Here is a 20,603-nt window from a genome sequence, read left to right on the forward strand (position 1 = left end):
GGTTCACAAAGAGCAGGAACTTATTCTGAGGAGATCTTTGTTAGTTGCTCTTACCACTAGGGGTTGAAGCATGCACTGTTGTCTCAGGACATGAAAAAGCACCAGAAAATGTTCTACTGAGAATACACATTTCCTTAGTAAAATGATGGATTAGGATTAGATGCTTTTAATAATTATCTCTTTCATCAGCTTTGTATTTTTGCTTCAAAAGTAGATTGCAGAAGTGGTTACTACTTCTGAGAGGCTTTCCAAAATTAGGTAGGAGGGCATTTAGCACTGAAATGTGTAAAAAGACTTTTTGTTTTACAATTTTTTATCACTTAACAGTGATAAAAAGAACACTCATAGTATGTGGAATGTGATAATTCAGCTTTAGTTCAGAAAAAAACTAAAAATATCATTTGGAGTCCCCTCCCTTGAATATTAAATCTTTTTGATTCTGCTTCTAATATGTGGCCATTTCTATCCATATGTTGAATTATCAAAAGTAAGTTTTTCTAGAGAATAAGGATAAGGCACTGATGAGTCCAAAAATACTTCTAAGAATTAATAGGCATTGACATACACAGATGACAGCACAACAAAATGCAATCACAGTTTTGTTATGTAGGCACCTATGTATACTTAATAACTTATTATTATGCATGTAGCAAACTAACAGAAATGAAAATGTTATTTTAATATTAAAATCTGAGCTTTCAGTCATTTATGAGAGTAGCAAACAATGCATATCGTATGTATACATCTATAACATCCATCAGTTATTTGAAGACCACTGTCATCTGAACGACAGAAGTTCCCTACCTGGGGTCTTGAGTGCACTTGTTCCTGCTTTGTGCCTGGACTGAGTTGTTCCCACTTGTGCAGTCATGCCTCTCCTCCAAGATCCGGTCTGTGACACAGAGAGAGATGTTTTCTGTCCCCCCTTCTCCGACTCTTCAGACAGCCCCGAGGGAAGGCCTTTCCACTTGCCACTGCTGTCTACACTGCTGTCAAAGTCTTCCTCTGGCTTCTTCAGCTCTTCAGTGCTGCCCCAAGTTTCACTGTCTGTAACTGAGCGCTTCTCTGAGTCTGTCTTCAGCTACAAGAGATTTGTGTGAGAAATGGTCAGTCCCAGCATCTCTGTCATTTGCTGATTTCTTAAATTATAGCAGAGGAGGAGAATTTGACCTATTTGCAGCAAGGGACACAGAAACTTCTAAAACACTAGTATACTGATTCCAAAAGTTTAAAAACATACAAAATATAGCCATTTGGGGATGACATTTCTCTTTCTTTTATTTGCAAAAGACTTAACCCCTTTCCTTTATAGAGATAAACTATAATACAGTGAAAGTAATTCACTCTAATTATCAGCGGTGATACCCTATTGTTCCTCAATTAAATCTAAATTTCAGAAGTGAATCACTGTGCTGAGAGGTTTAACTAAAAGCTTGGGTGAGCAAATTCCTGAATACACTACTAAAATCACCTCAGCCTGGCTTCTTGCCTTTTCCTACCCAAGACTTCCAATGACTGGATTAGGAATGTTTCTCCAGCAGAACAGAGTATGTTGTGCCACCAGTGACCAAGGATAGCATCTTCCCCAAAAATACTTGTACTACAGCTGATGGCTTTTCTACAGTCTCCATAGAAATGAATTCTGTCCAACAAGAAACTCTCTCTAGCTATATCAGCTAACAGAGCAAAAAAGAGGCTTATGCCAGCACTACTCATCTGTGGTGTGAAGGCAACCAGCTGGGCTCATGCTCCCTCTGAAACTCAGACCCACTTGGAGGATACACCAGTGAGGACCTAAATCCCCTGTGGCATCTGCTTTCCCTGAGGCATGCTGATAAGGGAGTGCTGAAGAGCAGCCCAACAAGACAACGTAGAAGCTGTGAAAGTGGCTTAAATAGAAACAGAGACTGACCCTACCCCTGTGTCTGACAAGACCGGTGTTCTTTGTGCTGACAGGCTGTTCAGTGCAACTCTTCCTTCTGTGTTTTTCTGCAGCCTCCTGACCTCAGTCTGAAGCCTTACTTGCACATCACCCTCTCACCACTCCTGCTTGCCTCTGCCCCTCGTTAACAGCAAAAATATGGTGCTGCTCTCAGGTATCACCAGCCTAAGAGGGGCTGCAAAATGGAACTCATTGAGGGACTGGCTATTTATTATCCTGGGCTGTCACAGCTCCTTCACCACAGAGACCCCTCTGTGGCTGTGTCCCAGGCACTGCTGCCATAGGGAGGATTAATATTGATTACATGACAGACAGAATAATCAGTTCCTGTTTACATATTTGTCAGCTGAGATGTACAAAAGGCAAAAGCTCTCTACATTTCCATAATTACGTATGTACTTTGGATGCGCTAGCACAGACTATGGGTAAGGATTGATGAGAAAAAAGCCCAAGCAAATATCTACAAAAATATTGCAGGGTTCTTCAAAAGCAAGTTTGCATTGAAGTTACTGCTACAACACGTGTAACAGGTAACAACATGCTTATAGATATTTTATCATAAATGAATGACTGTAAATGTATAGTCATACATTTTTAAAGCAAACTGCTTAATTTAAAAAAAGAGTAGTACAATACTTTCTAAAAGCCTCTCTTCACCATTATAATTTGTGTAATAAGAAAACAACAACAAAATATGCAATTTCTGTCTCAGTCTATAGCCAGCATTTACTGCTCCAGTCACTTAAAAAGATTGAGAAAGAGATCTCTGTGTTGCAGTATATCTAAGACCTGAAAAAATCTCTCAAAATGAGTATTCTGTTCATCTCAGTTTCTGATTGAGATTGCCACCTAGACTGGAATACAGTGAGTTCTGCTTAATGTGCCTGGTAAAGGCATACATGATAAACGTATTTTCCTAGTTTTCATAATATAAGCAAACTGGAATGAAACTAAAATTTGAACATGTACTGCATCTCTGTCTATAGCTGAACAATTTGCAAATAAAACAGAGGCTTATTATAGAGTAGCTAGAACATGATATTACCCAAATGAAAAAAAAAACCAAAACCACGGAGTTAAAAAGTCAGCCTGAGATTTCCCAATCCTGATGACTATGCAGTGGAACAAGCAAACCAGAACTAGCTGGCCATCACTGTTGATGTGAAAGGGAAGAGGTTGATCTCCAGCTAAAAACCATGGAAGTCCCTGATGGAGTGGGAAAGGCAATGGTAAGGGCTGAAGAATGGGGCCCTGAACACAAACCTCCGCCCTCTTCCTCTGCAAACAAAACACACCTGCCTCGCTTCAGGATGGTAGGTTGCAGGAGCTATCTGGAGTCATTTGAGTGACTACCTGAATACAGCATTGGTCTGGTATCTGTCCTGTTGGAGATTAAAGTAATTTTCATTCCAAAAGTAACTATATTTCCCTATTGTCTGGGGGAAATAACAAATATGTGTTTTTCTCCTGCTCACAGAGTCTGCTGAAATCTACACTGACAAAACAGACCTCTGAATTGCAGACACTGGCTGCCTGCAGGAGTCCAAATGGAATCAGAAGTGTCAGTCTTGTGTCCTGCGTACTTGACATCAAATCACTGGAGGCAGCCACTCTTCCCCTGTGCTGAGTGCTCAAAGTTCCCTACTAGTGAACAGGAGATGACATGGCAGAGAATACTTTCCTATTGAGACAAACTTTTCTGGTTTTATTTCTTTTTTGGAGGGAACCAAGTCCTGCAAGGATTCTGTATTGACTTCTCTGTTACTCGCCATTTTGAGGGGAGCTGGGAAGAAATGCTTGAATACCTGCCTTGAATACCAAGAGCTTTACATACACAGACACACACATATATGTATGATGTACATAGTTTGTGTCTGTATGGTATTAGGAACTTTATTTTGACACAACGCATTGTCACTTTGCATTGACACTTTCATCCCTGGATCTCAGTGGGGAGAAGACAATCTCTGCCATTTAAAAGGACAGTACAGCCCATAAATTTCTTCCCTAATGTGTTTCAGCTCATAAAAAGCAAAAAATATATTATTTTTTATTGTATTATCTGTTGGAAGAGATGTTCCAAATAAGCAGAAGTGAGTAGAAATCCATGATCACAGATCCAATCATACTGTGTTTGCTTTGTGTAAGGGTGCAGCAGGGGCTGGGACCTGGGCTGCTCCCCCAGGGTGGGCAGAGCTGGGTCTCACCAGCCAGCACCTTCAGCAGTGACACAAATCCTGGGAGCAGGGAATCTGGAATGTCAGCTCACAGCCCAAGGCTGGGTCAATGGAGTCTATGGCTTCTTGCATCCAGGTGTAAGAGAGGATTTTGTAAGATATGAATACCTCATTCATTTAGAGACATTGATACCAAACTTTTTCTATCCTGTATAGGGATATTGCAACAAATGGCAACAAAGCTACTCACCTGGGCATGAGTGTTCTTCCTTGAAGAGGCTGTTATGTTGGAATAAGAACTGACAGATGAGGTGGTATTCAAATCATCTGTGCTGAGGTTGTCAAGAGTGTCACTGAGGCCACTGCTAACCGAGCTGCTGTCATCCCAGCTGCAGAGAAAAGAGCACATCTACTTTACATACTGTGTCTCAACATGCAGAAGGTATCTCAAAATCAATAGATGTGATTACTTATTTTTCAAGTGATTTACCAGAAACTTTTCAGTAATATTTCCTAAGTTCAATGAATATGGTTCTTCAGACTTTTGAATTAATTATTCACTTGCAGTCAAGTGGTTGCTTGTTCAACTAATGAAAGATGCAGGTGTCCTTAAAAAATTACCATCAGATCTAAGTGTAAGCCATTAAAACAGTTCGTTTCATGCTTCATTGCAATCACATTCATTACACCGGCAGGGAAATCCATTAAGCTTACCAGATATTGCCAGTCTCAAAAATTATTAATATCTTAGAGAAGACCTGATGAATTGCCAGGCTACATAAAAATAAAAGGAGTATCTTTTCTGCAGACTAATCCACTGTCAGCAAGAAGCCAGTATTTTCAAAAGTTTTATTTTCTTGTCTTCAGTATCTGTCTAGCTGGTGCAATGTCATCAAAATAGGAATCCCTGAGAATACAGTCAAAGGAGCTGACAGAGAATACATTATACATCTCTGAAGAAACAGTCTGTCAATTGTTTTGCTTTAGGAGATTGAGATAAAGGATGCAAATGAGAGAAGGGCTTCTCTTACAGAAATGTCATTACCAACTCTAACAAAAGCCTTGCTTTTGCACGAAAGGGAGGTTGAGCTGTATTTCTCAGACTTTTCTCTACAAAATTGCCTCTCTATGGCATTACATTTTGACTTTTATTTTATTGCCATATACAGTATTATACTGCCAGTATTTTGCAACATCTCCATCTTTTCATCTGGTTTTGGATTATTCACAGGCCAAAAGTTTGAAAAAAATTCACCTTATCCCATTCAAAGGGATTCATCTCCTATAATTTTAGGTATATAAAAGTTAGGTATCTCATTTCATTTAAGTTACCTAGCTGTCGTCTCTAACAAGTATTAAAATCAGCCTTGCTTTAAAAGTCTTAGGCTTCTGGGATAAACTTTACACTGAAGGTGCCTCTTTTTGTCTTTTCCTCTCATAGAGAAGAGAGGGTTGATTAAGCCTCTTCTAGATATGTAACTTCTAGCAAGACAAAGCTAGGTGTTTACACATGCTGATAAAGTCCCAAACACAAGAAAGTGCATTTTATCCTTGTTTTGCTGTAGCCTGTTATGAATTTTAGAAAACAATATGTAATTCAATCCCCTAGTCAAATTAAAGCTCAGTACTATTGACACTAATAATTCAGAGCAAACAAGCAAAATATCTGTGAGTACTTATTTTAAATTTGGAGTTTTGAGAGACAGTAGCAGTGTGAGGGAACTGCATGGAACAAAATGTGTGCTGATGCTTTGGAAAGTTCAGTGCACTAGTCTTGTATCATAGCAACTGCAGCAAGCATTACCTTTCTTTTGCCAAAGGTAAGAAAATCACATTGGTAAGTCAGCTCAGTGACAAGATAAACATATTTCAGAGGGCAAAAGTTTATTACAGTGCTGCACTTTCCACCACTGAGTACAATGACTACAAATAAATATGTCTTCTGCTACATTTCCAGATGATAAACACATGAATGATTTAATAATGAAATTATAATGTCATACATAATAGGCTGTCCACATTCATCTAAGAACTATCTCTGAAGCACTAGTAATTTAGGCCTTCTGTGTTTTTCACTGTCTAATGTGATGCATAATTTCACTGATGATAAAAAGCCATTAATTAAACGCTGTATACTACGTGCGAATTTACAACAGCGTTAAGTCTGAGGACCTTAAGGATGGATAAAAACATAAGCAATATAAATGTGATTAAGTTGCAGAAAAGATAGTATTGCCTCACTAAAAGCTGCTCTTTAAAAACCAGAAAAAATCATAAAACAAATCCAAAAGGATATATATTAGGTACTTCCAGAAGGAACATGAGCTTTTAACTTATGACATTCATGACAAATAATATTTGGCCATCCATTTTCTGAGTCTACCTAAGACCCTGGGGATAAAATTTCATCCTTTTTCCCCATGTGCCTTTGTTATTATACTCTATTTTAATTTTTCATACTTCATTTTGTGCTCCTTTTTCTCTGTAAGAGAATTTACATTTTCTAAATTCTGGAACGGTTCAGCTGATTCACAAAATATAACTATGTTCTCTACTGCTGAAGGTTTCAGGCAAATATTACTGTGATTGTGTTCTGTTTTATGGCTTCCCTGTGGTGTCCCACACTCATCACACCTCACTCACCAGTGGATTATTAGTGGGCTCGGGGAGCACTCAGGGCCATCTTGTAAGTTGTATAGAAGATCACTCTGAAACCTCTACTACTGACCTTTCAAAGTCATCACTGTATTTGCCTGGATTTTTTTTCCTCTTATGATAGGTGCTTGAGGTGTTTCATAGATTCAGGAGTTATCATACACCAAAATTTCTGACAATATTCAGTATGCCTACAAAAACCAGGAATATTGGAACCTGCTTTCTTTCTGGCATATTCTAAGGACTGTTACAGAAACTGATGCCCACTTGATACAACGTTTTATACCAGCCTTTTGAAAAGACACGGCAAAAACCAAAAACTACAACGGAACAGACCATATCAGATAACCTCTTGGCAATGAAAATTGTTGTTTTTACAACAATTTCAATGTATTAGCAAGAGTTTTTTTAACTTGCTCATGCAGCCAAATTTTTGTATTACAGTATTTACTGTTTCTTCTTTTATAAACGTCTTTCCCCAAATCTAGATAGTAGACTTGCTATCAGACAAGATAATGCTTTTGATAATGCAAATGCCTTGTTTATAATTTGGAAAAAAATTCTTGATGATTCATATTAAGGTATCCTTTAAACCAGTAAACTCATGACAAAAAATACCTGATAAGATTATTGTGCATCACTTTGAGACTCAAAACTCATTTGTGGGAGTCTGAAACAAACTCTAATTTTAGTTCTTGTTCCTCCTACCCTTCATCAAAACAATATTCATTTATACTTTAATATGCTGGCTGAGATTAATCTTTCATTTTTTATTTTAGTTTTTATTTATTTTTCTATTTTTCACACATTCTACAAAGACTATAACGGGTCAGGTTAGCACTGCTGCTCATTTGCTCATTAATGCATTACACCTCTGCTATTAAAAATCACATTTTAACTACTTATATTATTGACAGAATTTGCTTCGTTTTTCTTGGTGTCAGACTCAGGATGATTTCTTTAAAAGAAAATGTCAGCAAATGGTGTTCACCTATATGGGAGACTGAAGCTAAGAGAAAAGTGCATTGTTTTGACAAGTTCTGGAAATTTTTCTTTGATAAACCCCTGGATCCCAAGAGGATCTTGAGAAGAACTTTGATATCCAGCAAGATAGCAAGACATAATCTTCTTATTAAGAATATGAATTTGGCTATTTCTAAGATAAATGTTCTTAAATCTGGATAATTCTGAAGTGTCTTCAAAATCACTGCTTGCATGTACCTGACAGATTTTTATTTTCATAACTCAGCTCATTCTGCTTTGTCTGGGGTCAAATCAGCAAACAGAGAACAAGCAAAGAGTCCAGTAGTCACTGCTCTCGTTGTGAATGCATGTAACACCACAGTGTTTGATAACACAATCACATATTTTTTTCTCTATAAATGCTTAATTAATTTAATGCTTGTAAGAAGTCTGCTTCAGGGATGAATCTGAATTTTGCATTAAGGAAAGATGCCTTCTGTCTTCATTCAAAGAAGTTAAAAGTTTTCTAACAGAAGGGACTATATGAAGCACAATTGAAGACCTTGGTGTACCAGACTCCCTGAAATCTGCAAGGTGACTGCTTTAGCCAACATTTTAAAATAAATCAGACATCAATAAAGAGCTTCTAATTTATTTTAGTGGTTCACAGTCGACTTACAAAGATGCAATGCATGGAAATATGTGCTTTGAACGAACATTTTGCTGCAGAGATACATCAAAATTTAGGTTACTATCATATCAAATTACATGTCAAAACTCAGCACCTCTTTCTCAGCCTTTCTATTGTTGTACCTCAGCTTTACATCTGTAAAACAGAGACAGATACACACACAAATGGTTTAAATGATGGCCACTGTGTTACAGCTTTCATCCAAAAACATACTTCATACCCTCTGACTTTGCTCAGACTCTTTGCAGTAACTTTGCCGGTATGCCTTCTGCTTAGATCTGTGTTTTCATTTCATGTATTAGTTATGCCAATAAGATAATTTTGCACTAGCTAAAGTTCATTCCCTAATTCTAGCTTGCACCTATCAAATCTGAACAATTCTTTCCTGTTTTGATGCAAGACATTGTCACTAACTGGCAAAGGTGGCTATGAATATTGCACACATTCCAGTTCTTCACAAATTGCTCCAAATTCTTCAAGCAACATTTCAACTCCTTGACCATATAAAATACTCCATGAAACCCACAACTTGTTATCTACATAGTTGGTTAGTCTCCACTATCACTCTTTGTCTCACTTTCATTAGTGCGCGCTAATACTGATAAGATCTCCTCATAATAATCCCCTCATTGACCTCCCTACCACATAATGTTCTGGAAATAGCAAGGTGTCTGAAGGCAAAACACTGTGCTTAACATCAGTATGTAGAGCTGAACAAAGATTAGAAATACATCCCAGCAAGTACCCTCAAATGGAAAGATAAATTCCACTCAGCTATGCACATGAAACTTTTTAATTTGCTTTCCACAATATCTGGGGTTTTTTTTGGAGTTCACACACTGAAGTACATGAACAAAATGAGGAATATTCTATACAAATTAAGACATTATTTTATACGTCAGGCAGGCAAGCAATAGAGCTTTAGGGCAAAGATGCAATTTGACTTTTGCCTACATAATGACGACCTGCTGAGAATATGCAATGCATTTTTCTAGATTTTTGCATGATGCCTGAAAGTAAAAATGCACTGGATTAGGAGAGGAATGAATTATGAAGGTATGTGATGAGAGGAAGTGGTTTCAACAATCTGTATTAGTTCTATGGATACCTAAAATAGTCTACTTTCAAAGTACTTGTTTCAGAAAATCAAAGCAGTCTAGTTGCAGACAAGACATGACAGAGCACTTAGACACCGTCAGTGTTTCATCCCACCCTTCCTGTTTCTACTTTCAGCATTTTCCTACAAGCCCTTAAACTTGACAGCTTATTGAAGTTCATCACACTGTTAAGCTGGGTCAGTGCCTGGAATTTGTTTGAACATTGGCATACTTCATTAATTTCTGAGACCACCTCCAGTCAAAGTGCCTCAGTATGCAAATAAAGAAGCTTTTCACAAGAAAATCATCAGACACAGCAAGACTCCAATCAATGTGCTATCATGAATGCCAGAAAATTATGGTTCCTTCAATGTACCCAGTCCTTGCACAATTTGACAAGTTGCTCGCATTGTTTTCATTACCAATTTTTGTAAGCAGAAGCAGGAGCTACAGCTTTCAAGCATACAGCTCTAGAAAACAAAACCAAAATCTTTCCTCTTAAAGAATTCATATAATCAGAATAACTGTTCTCTCTGGGAAGGCTTGTAGCAGAATGAAAAGTAGCACTGTATTTGTCACATGTTTTGTACTGCACATGAAGAGCTTTAGACCACAGCAGTCACCACACATACTTGATTAGGAATGAGAAACCCTTAGTCACATTCTTGATAATGCCAATGGAACTCACATACCCCCAGAGACTTTTGTATGGGTTTGTGATTCAAAGAACCTGAACACATTTAGCAAAACAATCTTTACTTGCTTTTTATAGTAACTTTGGGCTTTCAAACCGTGAAGCCCTTTTAAACACTTCTAAATCCTTCATGGCCATGGCAGGCTCATGCAGGGTGGAGCCCAAGTGTATTTCTCCTGCTGGGAGGAATGGTCTCTGAGGACAAATAAGACAACTGAGATCATGACACCAAGAGGAACATTCAGAGCTAAACCAGAACTTGACTTCTGAATGTTCGAGGATCTACAAATCCATCCTAAGAGCAGATCAATGGTGAGCAGTAAGGTGTTACCCCTTGCTTTGGTAACAGCAAAGTAAAGGACTTAAACTACATGCTCAGAGTAGAAAGTTTGAACTTAGTACACCTTTACTTTACTCACACAAGTTAAGCCCTGCAAGTGGAAGATAGTGTTTAAGCTCTTTCTACACACATAAAATCCATAAAACAGAGAACAAACTAGAAAAATCAGCCTCCATGCAGGTGGTCATTACTTCTCTACAGCACACCAGAGAAGCGAAGATTAGCATGCATTCTGGGCTGCTGCCATGAACTCTTTTCTGACACCCATATTTCAGGTCATGTTTCAGGAGAGTAAGGCACAATTCAGCTGAATAAAAGATTTTATAGCTACTTCCATAATTGACTTTTGAGAACAGAAATGTCATCTTAGCTCATTAAGAAGAAGAGATAAGAAAATAATTGGACAGTTTTACTTAAAGCAACTCCTCACTAACATGCCAATATATCAGCTGGCAAAATTTCTCCTTCAAAGTTCAATTCAACATGAATTAATCCTTTTTAAATCTTCTACTGTGATCTCAGCTGCTCATTATTCATGAAATAGCTATGCTGACCCTTCAGAGACAGATTCAAGAGGGCACAGAGTTTGTAAAATCAATACTTTCCTTCATTCCACAGACTGCGAGAGCCAAAGCCCAGGCTCTGAATCAAACCAGAAACTTGCAGGAGCCATAAATTTCCCTATAGCTATTCTGTGCTCATAGCTAAATGAAAACATAGCCAGATGGACTCATACTTCACTGCTTTTTCCTCAGCAAGTGCAATGCATCACCTGTCATACCGAAACAAGGCGACTGCTGAAGCCTTAATCCTAAATTACTTTGAGGTCTTTAAGGTAGAAAACCATCCCATGTACATTTCAAAATGGATGCACTCAGACTATTGGAAGGAAAATTTTTTAGAGTTAAAAAGAATAGGAATGCAGTTAAGCATCTGCTTTAATGCAGTATCACTTCGCAAGGATTTTTTTTTCAGGTTGGAAATTTATTTTTTAAGATGATCCCATTAGAAATTATATCCTGCTACAGGAAATACAGCTAGCCCATGAGAACAATTAAAGAAAAATGCATTTTTGCAAGGTCAGTTAATTTCCATGTTCTCCCAAGCATTTCATAAGTACCTTAAGAAATAATTTGGTTTTAGACCCAGCAGGGAAAAAAAATGAACTAGTGGAACATTTACATTCCTTAAGATAATTATACATACTCTGAAAAACCTGCATATCCACACCACAGGATCTGAAAAAGTCTTTGCCAGAACCCCTTCTGGTTTCCACTTATTTCTGAACATAACACTTAATCTGACATGATAGGGACAGCAGAAAGTCATTACCTAGCTCTAAATTCCTAACAGAACATTTAAACAACTAGAAGAAGGAATTTTTTCAAATAAAATTTAGGCAAGTGAACAAAACAATAAATGTCCATCTAGGAAGATATTTCTGGAATGTAGAGAGTTGTTTTATTTTTTTGACATGAGGCACATGAAAAGCATCAATTTTTAGTTATAGTTTGAACAATCTTTGGAAAATAGTAATATATGGGCTGAAGCAAGATGTAAGAAAGTAATTTCATCAAGAGCTGTTGACAATATCATAACAAACAAAGGAAGAAAATCCTTTGATGGAATTATCTTCCCGCTGCTGTTTGTTAAGTTTTCTACACACTGGATGCAAGAGATGTTTACATTTTTCAAATGCAGATTCAGACAATTTCATTAACATTAGTTGAATGAGCATAAATAGACAAAAAACAAACTGCCCATGCAGTTCTTCAGAAGTTGAAAAGCAATCTAAAGACCTATTACTTCTTACTCATCACTTTATGAAGTAAAAATCACATTCTTCACTTTGTATATGGCCAATTCCCAACCCCAACATTGAAAAGATAAATGAAATGCCCCAACACAAGATATCTCATGGTATCTGCATTTATAGTCAAAGAAAAATCATACCAAAATCAGCCCCTTAAACACCATGAGAGAAGCAGAATTTGCCATTCACCTTTGCAAACTGTCAGTCAGCTGCTTCAGATGGAAGGGAGGCATTGAAATATCAAACCTCATTACTCAACCTTGGCTCTACAGCATATTAAGAAACCAAACACATCCTCCTGATAATTGTTCAGAGGAGAACTATTCCCAGTAATTATCTGCCCAATGTCAAAGTCCTGATTTACTGCTAACCTCCTCTGCTGTGTACAGTCTCTCACGCTTAAGCACCTTTGTTCCTAGAACTACCTGTTTTTGATTATGAGCAGAAGCAAGGATTTATTTTTCCAGTCTGCACCTGATTAAACTCAATCTGAAATAAACAGTGTACATAACTATGTTAGCAGAATGATAAGTAAATCTGTCTTCATTCTAGTCATGATACTCACCCTTTAAATCTGATAAGTAAATCTGTCTTCATTCTAGTCATGATACTCACCCTTTAAATCTCCATGACTTAGCAAGTCTTAAATCCAGTAGTTTTATACAGCTTTGCTGCTGCAGTACAGCAAAATCTGGAGTGGTTTTGGCTTGTGATGAATATTTTTTACCCCACACAGTCTTTTCCTTAGAACAGGAAGATGTGGCAGACAGAGACTAAACCAGAATTTTTATACTTCATTTGTAATTTCACTGGGATTTTTAGAATCATCCTTTACAAGTGTAGGCAGCAACAACATAGAGTTGGACCCCTTATATCCCTGTTACCTCATTGCAGCACTCCCTAATAACCTTCTTACCATAACATGGTCCCAGAGTAGGCAGCCCTGCACTGCCATCCAAGGAGAGCATTACAGCTGTAGGATGCATCCCTGAACACACAAGAACTGCTGGAAAAACAGGGCCTCTGAAAGTGCAAAGTGAGTTCAGTCTGGGCGGGCAATTGCTTCCTCACACACAGTCTCATGCAAAATATTTTCTCCCTGCAGGTTTCAAGAGGAGGTGCTGGTTTGTTGAGTTTAACAGTAAGTTGTGACTACAGGTAAAGGTGCTAGTTCAAGGCCTGAAGAACTTCTTAATAAAAATGCTCCCCCTTGAACTTCTTTGAGAGCTTGATCCACCCAAATATTTTCAGATAACAAGGTAAGCCTATTTTCTGAAGCCTAATAGGATTACTTGCTTGCAGTCAGCATCAGGACAACAACCTGTCTGGCAAAGGGCAAGTTAAGCAGAACAAAAGGATCCTTCTTTTCTTGGTTTTATTTGCCAGGATTGTATCCCATATTTCTTGCTTCTTTCCCAAATTTTGCTGAGTAATGAGCCAGGTCATTACTCATCAGGTCATTCTGCTTTAGCAGAAACCTGCATCTGCATGACCTCATTTTCAGCATCAGTAAGGACTAAAGGCTTCAGCGGTCACGCTCCCTGTGCATCTGGCCTTCAGGGTCTTGCTCATCACTGCTGCCTGGACAAAACTACTGACTGATTTTGACAAAAAATTTGCAAAAAACATAAAGGTCAAAAAATATATTTCTTAATTCTCAAGCGAATACGCAGCCACATGAAGACAGAGGCAAAGTAGACATATTTCTGAGAGGAAATGTGCAATATGAATTAAAAGTATCAGACGTTCATGATTCTATACATAAAATCAGACTGCTTATAAATTAGCAAAACCAAAAGCTTAATACAATTCAGGTGTTATCTTCCTAATAAAAAGGTTCACGGAATATTTTTATTCAGGTTTGATATTTGGAGATTTGGAGATTTTCAAGACCCTCTAGCCTTTTCACTCACAAAGACCAGGGTGCTGATTTTAGAAAACAGAGATTTCAGAACCTGACTTATTTACAGAGCTTTACCCATCCAAGCACTTATTCGGTATTTGGTATTTTTTCAGTTTCTCAAATGTTCAAAATTTTTTTGCTCTGCATTAAAGGGCTATCTTGGAATTTATATTATTGACACTGCTTACATTAAGACAAATTGTGGTTGAAGGGTTTAATGTTATCTTTAATCCTGAGTTGTGCCAGGTTTTTGCAGCAAATCTAAATGCTATTAATTTTCACCTTATGTTACATGACTGCTTTTCACATGGTTGTTAACAGCAGTCATTGACAGTGATAGTAATTTAATTGTGCTCAGAGATCACAGCTGTCATTTATTCTATCATCAGACATTTTCACACATCTTTCTTATTCCGCATGCTAGTGGTACCCAATCCTTGGTCTCTTAATCTCTTAAAAAGTCTCTCTGCCATGTGTTTATCATTTTGCCAATGAGGGTAGGAGCTCACTTATGGAACTGTTAGTTGAGGTTTCAACCTAATCCTTATCCAATTTTTAAGAGTCTGGAGAAGGCAGGGATTTGGGAGTAAATTATAGGCCAGATAAACTGCTTAGGTTTCTGGACTATGAAAGAGTAAGTCATCATGGAGCTGTGGGGATATAAAAATAGGTGGAAATTTTCAAATAAAATATAGCTGACAGTACACTGTTTTTTAAAAGAAAATCAAACATCTTGCAAAATTAAAAAAAATAATTATTTTCTCAAAAACCAGACTAGTTTAGGAATTAATTTTTAAATTTCAGTCAATCTATACTTAGTCGTACTGCAATCAGAAATAATTTTCTTGCACTGAGAAAACAGGTGTAATAGGACACTACAAATGTTCTTTTTGTATCTTAGCTTTCAGATGGTTCAATTTACTTCATTTGATATTTCAAATCATTGTGGAAATGATTTAACATAGAATAAAACTACCTTTTAGTAAATTTGAGCATCTTCAATGAAATATTATAACATATACTAGTCATATGAAAAAATGTATACATAATAAAATAATAAAGGATAACATAAAATGGAACACAAAATTTTCAAATATAATTTCTTTTTTCCTAAATGAAACATATTTGAATTTCCCTTGTAACAAACTAAAAAAAAACCAAAAACCAACCCTCAAAATTTAATGCAAAACCAGAGCCAAAATATGAAAAATTCCTTTAAAAAGAAATTACATATTTTGATCAAATCTCTAAAGATACACAACCAAAAAGCAATAACCAATTTTTTTGCATACTAAAAATTTTGGTATTCTTCCTAGTACAGTGACAGATACTTCTTGGAGGCATTGCTAGCTTCTGTTTTGTAAACAATTTTCTTCAAAAAATGAAGAATCCCAATCCTTCAGAAAGCTGCAGTCCTTCTGGATAACAGAATAATTCCCTTGGCTATTTTTAGTTTGAATTTCATAGAAATAGCACATTACAAGAACTCCTATCAGCTGGAAAGGTGGCTGCACTAATGTATCTCACCATGAGTTCTCCCTTTCCTGGGGATGAAAGTACTGAAATTACTATTATTGCCAGATTGACTGAAAGAGAATAATGGTGCTGAAGATGCTTTTGACACAGCTCATAGGTGTGGTGTGAATGGCAGGTTTTAAAAAGGAGACACATTTCTGCCTGTGAACATTTTCAGCAGAAAAATCATGCCTGATCTCCCTGTAGACACATCTGTCGGAGTGGATTTACTTGCTTAACATATCAAAATCTATCAAAAATTTAAGGAATTCAGTTCTGGCTGTTTTTAATGGAATCTGGAAGATTGGGAAGTGCACTGAGATCAACACCAAGGGGCAGAAAAAGAATTTTGTGATAGGACTAAAGAAGTGAATAATGGAGACAAAAGTCCTCTGGTTGGTCCTCCCCAGCCCTCCACAGCTGCACACACGTGCTTGAGGAATGGCAGCAGCAGATAGAGACTGCAGGGGAGGAGATTTTGGCACTTGATAGATCTTTACTGTCTGTCAAGGCACATGTGCTCTGTCAGTCCCACTGCATCCTGTTGGGCACCAGGGGCAGGATCTCTCCAGGCAACTCACTTTGCTGCATTGGACCCCTCATCTCAGAGCCAGTCTAAATGTCCTCCAAAATGATGATGACTCCATTGGGCTTGTAAGCAAGACACATTTTAAGCACAAGTTATCCTTGCAGCTGTGTGAATTTTTAATTAACTTTAGTAATATAATGACTAAGTTCAGTATTTATTATCATCACCCAAAAGACCCCAACCCCAAGCAAGCTGTGAAAGTGGGGAAGTGGATCTAAAATCATCAAGAAAAGAAAAAGAAAGAATACATGCTCACTGTTCTTTCAGTTCAGTTTCTCTACATGAAAGAAAAAACACCAAACAAAAAAAAAAACACCCCATAAAGGATAGGCATGAAGCCTGTAGTCCTGCTGGAAAGAGAACAGAAAGGACTAGAATCCTCTTTACCACCGGCTAGGAGAACTGAGAATTAAAATTCTCATCTGCAATGTTGCAGAAAGAATTAGGATGCAAGAAAGGCAACAAAAGACCAGACAGCAAGAGATTGTGGAAATATGATGGATTACAGTAGAGAGGGACACCAAGCTCAAATCCTGCATGAAAAAAAGGAGAAATGTCACCTACAAAGGTCAGAGCTCTAGACATTAGCAGGGAGTGGAGTTTGGAGAATTGAATTGCTGCATTGTCTCTACCCTAAGCACATACAGCCAGACAAAGGGCACTACAGACAGCAGCACAGGGCCTGCAGCAAAAACCCTCCGGTGCAACTCCAGCAGAGAAAGTAAATTGTCTTCACATTAGTCAAGCACTTTGTTTACTTACTTTTCACCTGAAATTGCCCTGTTCTCTCCCATTTAACCTGAAATTCAGATAATTTTTGCTCTCTGACAGACCACATAAAAATATCAGAAGCAGCAGATATTAAATGGCAGAGGGTATTGCAGTAGTGAGAACAGGTTATGGCAAGCTAAAAACCTCTACTGTGAACTTACCTTTTAAATCTTCAGCACATACAATAAGTACTTCTATAATTTGTAGAAGATAGGTCTTCTACAAATAATCAATACTTACAACATCTAGCTTTCTTCCTTATAAGAAGTCCCCATTTCCATATGTAATCCCCACAAAAGTTAATTTTTAAGGAAAGATACAGAATTACTGGCATAAATACAAAACACAAAACATCCTAAAAGGGTTTTGAAGAACTAAAATTTGAGTAATGGGGTACTTATCCTGGGTAACTATTAGGACTATTGTGCTAAAACGTAACAGATAGGACCAACTATGGGAAAAGCTACATTTATTTTAGTATTAAATTTCTAGAAAAATGAATGATGACTACCATTTTCTTTTGCAGCAGAGCAAAAGAAAATCCTGCAAAAAACACAACTTGACTTTTCTTGACTATATTGCTTCAGCTGATGCAAAGGCAAAGGGGCAGCAGTATCACAGAGGCTATTCTTCACTTGCCTTGCTATTTTTTGTGGCTTTTTCCAAAGGAAGAGAACACCAGAGAGAACAGTCAGAGGACCTCTGACCTTCACTTTTTGCTAACTCACTGCCTTAATAAAGATGGTTGCTCTCTTATCCTTCATTCAAATCTCTGATTTTCAATTGGCACCTCTAACACTGCCACTGCATCTAAGGGAAAGCCATGTGAAAATGATGTCATATTCAAGTAATAGCATTCTAATGTTCTGATTGCTAGACACTTAAATACAGATGATTTTTTTAATTGTGATAGTTAAATGGGTTAAAGGTTCATTTTTAATCACAATATGAAAACTGGATGTTGGAGACAATATATGCACACCTTTCAAAAGCCAAGTGGCCATAGGATATTCTGTGGTCGGCAGCAATGCTCTGTGTGTGGCCTTCCCCTCCCTTGGTACCACTTCTCTTTCCCTGCTGAGGCACCTGATACATGCACTGGCTTTAGCACACACTTGCTTTTGGCCTCAGATTCGTTCCACATAAATCTAGGCATCAAGCCAAAATGTCCCTGTAATTAATGCTGGTGACGAGTGAAAACGAGAGTGCCAAATCAAAGTTCAAGCTGGAAGCCAGCCCCAGTCATCTGCAAACAGAATTGTCCATGGCTGCAGACTTGTCCAGCTCTTGGCAGGTGCTCCCACACAGAGGAAAGAGAATCTGGTTGTTACAGATAATTACAAAAAACATCACAGGATTACTTCTTGTGACTCCATTGGATTTTCATTCACTTATTCAAGTTTTTCTCTGAAAAAATTTTAAATTTGCTCCTTCCTCCTCTTATTAAAATATGGGTGTGAGTCAGGCTGTCTGCAGCACTGCAAAGCCTAGGAGCCTCCCAAGACTGACAAGGCACTCAGCCCCCACATTTTTGCTGTTACTCTGCTATTAAAAGCATTTGGCAGAGTTAAACATGGCAAGCTGCTGGTTCAGGCCTCTGGTCATTCTCAAATCTGTCAATTGTGATGGCTTACACTTGGGAATGCTGGAGTGTGCATCCTTGGAAAATAAACAAGCTATTAAGGGCTCTCCTGTTGATTGTGCAGCATGCGAGTCCATCTCATTATATCTTTATTCTTTTCTGCTATCAAAATAGTCTGTCAGTAGAAGTCAAGATATTTATTTGTTAGCAAAAACAATTCTGACATCTACTGTTACTTCATTCTCTGTTTATTTGCCTTTTTTCTTATGAAATTCTTCAGTTTAGGTTTTTCTAACAATTTTTTGGCTTTTTGTTTGCTTGTTTTTTATGGTACAAAAACTTACACCAGAGTTTGTCTGAAGGAAATTTTGACTATTTTATTTATAGTTCAATTGCTGAAAGTAATTTCTTTAAAATCCCTTACTTGAGACACTCACCAAAGTGGAAGTCTCTTGGGGCAGAAATGAAACAAACTGAGATATAAAGCAATTTGACAAATTTTTAAAAACACCCACTGGAAACAATGAAATATATTTCATAAAGCAGAGCACAAATAAAATCTGATCCTACCAAGTCTTTTTGAAAGAATCAGACATTCATAAGGACAATGCAAATAAAAATTTTTAATATTAGAGTAAAAAGAAAAGCCCTTCATGTTCTAATGTATAAATGATCCCTAAATATCCTTCCCCTAGGATTGGCATTTTCCTAAGTCTTTCCTTAGAGAATGGAGATTGCCTTTGTTATTAAAACTGTAACATAGAGGATTTTCAGCACTTACTTCTGAGTGATTCAGAATACAAGTTTCTTGATATTATGTAAAATCATGTTTCTTCATGACACGTAGGATTTAGGTAGAGATCAAAAAGTTTAGGTTGGATCATTCTCAACCACAAATGTCTAAAACTGTGGCACTTAAGCATTTAAGGACACCACCAAATGGCCTGATTTTCCCCAGCTACTGCACACCCTTCAGTCTGTTGGCAGACAATCTGCCTAAAATTATGGCAAATAATGCACCTGAGCAGGGAAAGCAGAAAGATCTCCTATTACTTCTTTGTTTCTATCTATTGCTCCTAAATATGAGACAGATTAATTTGCCACTTTAAATTACCTGAATTAATTTCTTAGCCTCTTTTTACTTCTAAAGTTTGAAGAGGGAGGAGTTGGTTTACTCCTGAGTACTGTCTTCATCTTTCATACACTGATGCTTTTTATTTCTCTGAAATCAATGAACTCCACAAATACTCAAGAAAATCTAATGAGAAATGCTAAGATGCCCTGTTTAATGCTGCTTGAAAAGATCCTTCCATTTGAAAGTTAATAATTTCTGAGTCAGGCTCTGAATGCATGGTACGTCAAACTTGACAGCTTTCCAAAGAAAGGCTGTGTTTGATGATTATTTTAGGGAATAAGGTCTGATGAATATTCATGTTCCAAAACTAAATTCACTGGCTTAAAGCTCTTAAAAATAGCCATTTGGTTTCCTCTGCCTTTTTAATGCATCCTAGGTGCTTTTTTCTGAGTGACAACTGACAAGTAGAAACACTAAACTGCGTTTTCAAGACCATGCCTTTTCTCTTAATCTCATTAAAATCAGTGGAAGCTTGTGACATGGCTTTTAATAGGTTACTCTCCGCACTGCTTACTTTTTGGGACTGGGAAGGAACTTCTACCGTGATTTGAAATTGCTCCCCTAAAATAAGAAAGTTAACCTTTGCATTGCAACATACTGCAGTACAACTGGAGTACACAGGGTCAGTAAAACCCCCAAAATCTGAAAATTCCGAATGACTGATGAGAGAGAATATCATGGAGCTGGTGTAAGAAAAAAATTCTCCACCTCTTAGATGGAGAAATCCAGTATTGAA

The 20,603-nt window shown here is 37.4% G+C and overlaps 1 protein-coding gene across 12 annotated transcripts in view; it reads right to left on the bottom strand.

Moving 5' to 3' along the window:
• NAV3 (neuron navigator 3) overlaps window positions 1-20,603 on the bottom strand; it is a 509,384-nt gene that overhangs the window by 62,419 nt on the left and 426,362 nt on the right. For all 12 annotated transcript variants that reach the window (XM_063154995.1, XM_063154993.1, XM_063154989.1 and 9 more), the window contains 2 exons: window positions 4,370-4,508; window positions 805-1,081 (listed from right to left, as the gene is read on the bottom strand). In XM_063154995.1, the coding sequence (XP_063011065.1) occupies window positions 805-1,081; window positions 4,370-4,508 (416 nt within the window). The remainder of the gene's footprint in view (window positions 1-804; window positions 1,082-4,369; window positions 4,509-20,603) is intronic.

The sequence above is a fragment of the Melospiza melodia genome, chromosome 4 (genome assembly GCF_035770615.1).
Source record: "Melospiza melodia melodia isolate bMelMel2 chromosome 4, bMelMel2.pri, whole genome shotgun sequence".
In the NCBI taxonomy this organism is placed as follows: domain Eukaryota; kingdom Metazoa; phylum Chordata; class Aves; order Passeriformes; family Passerellidae; genus Melospiza; species Melospiza melodia.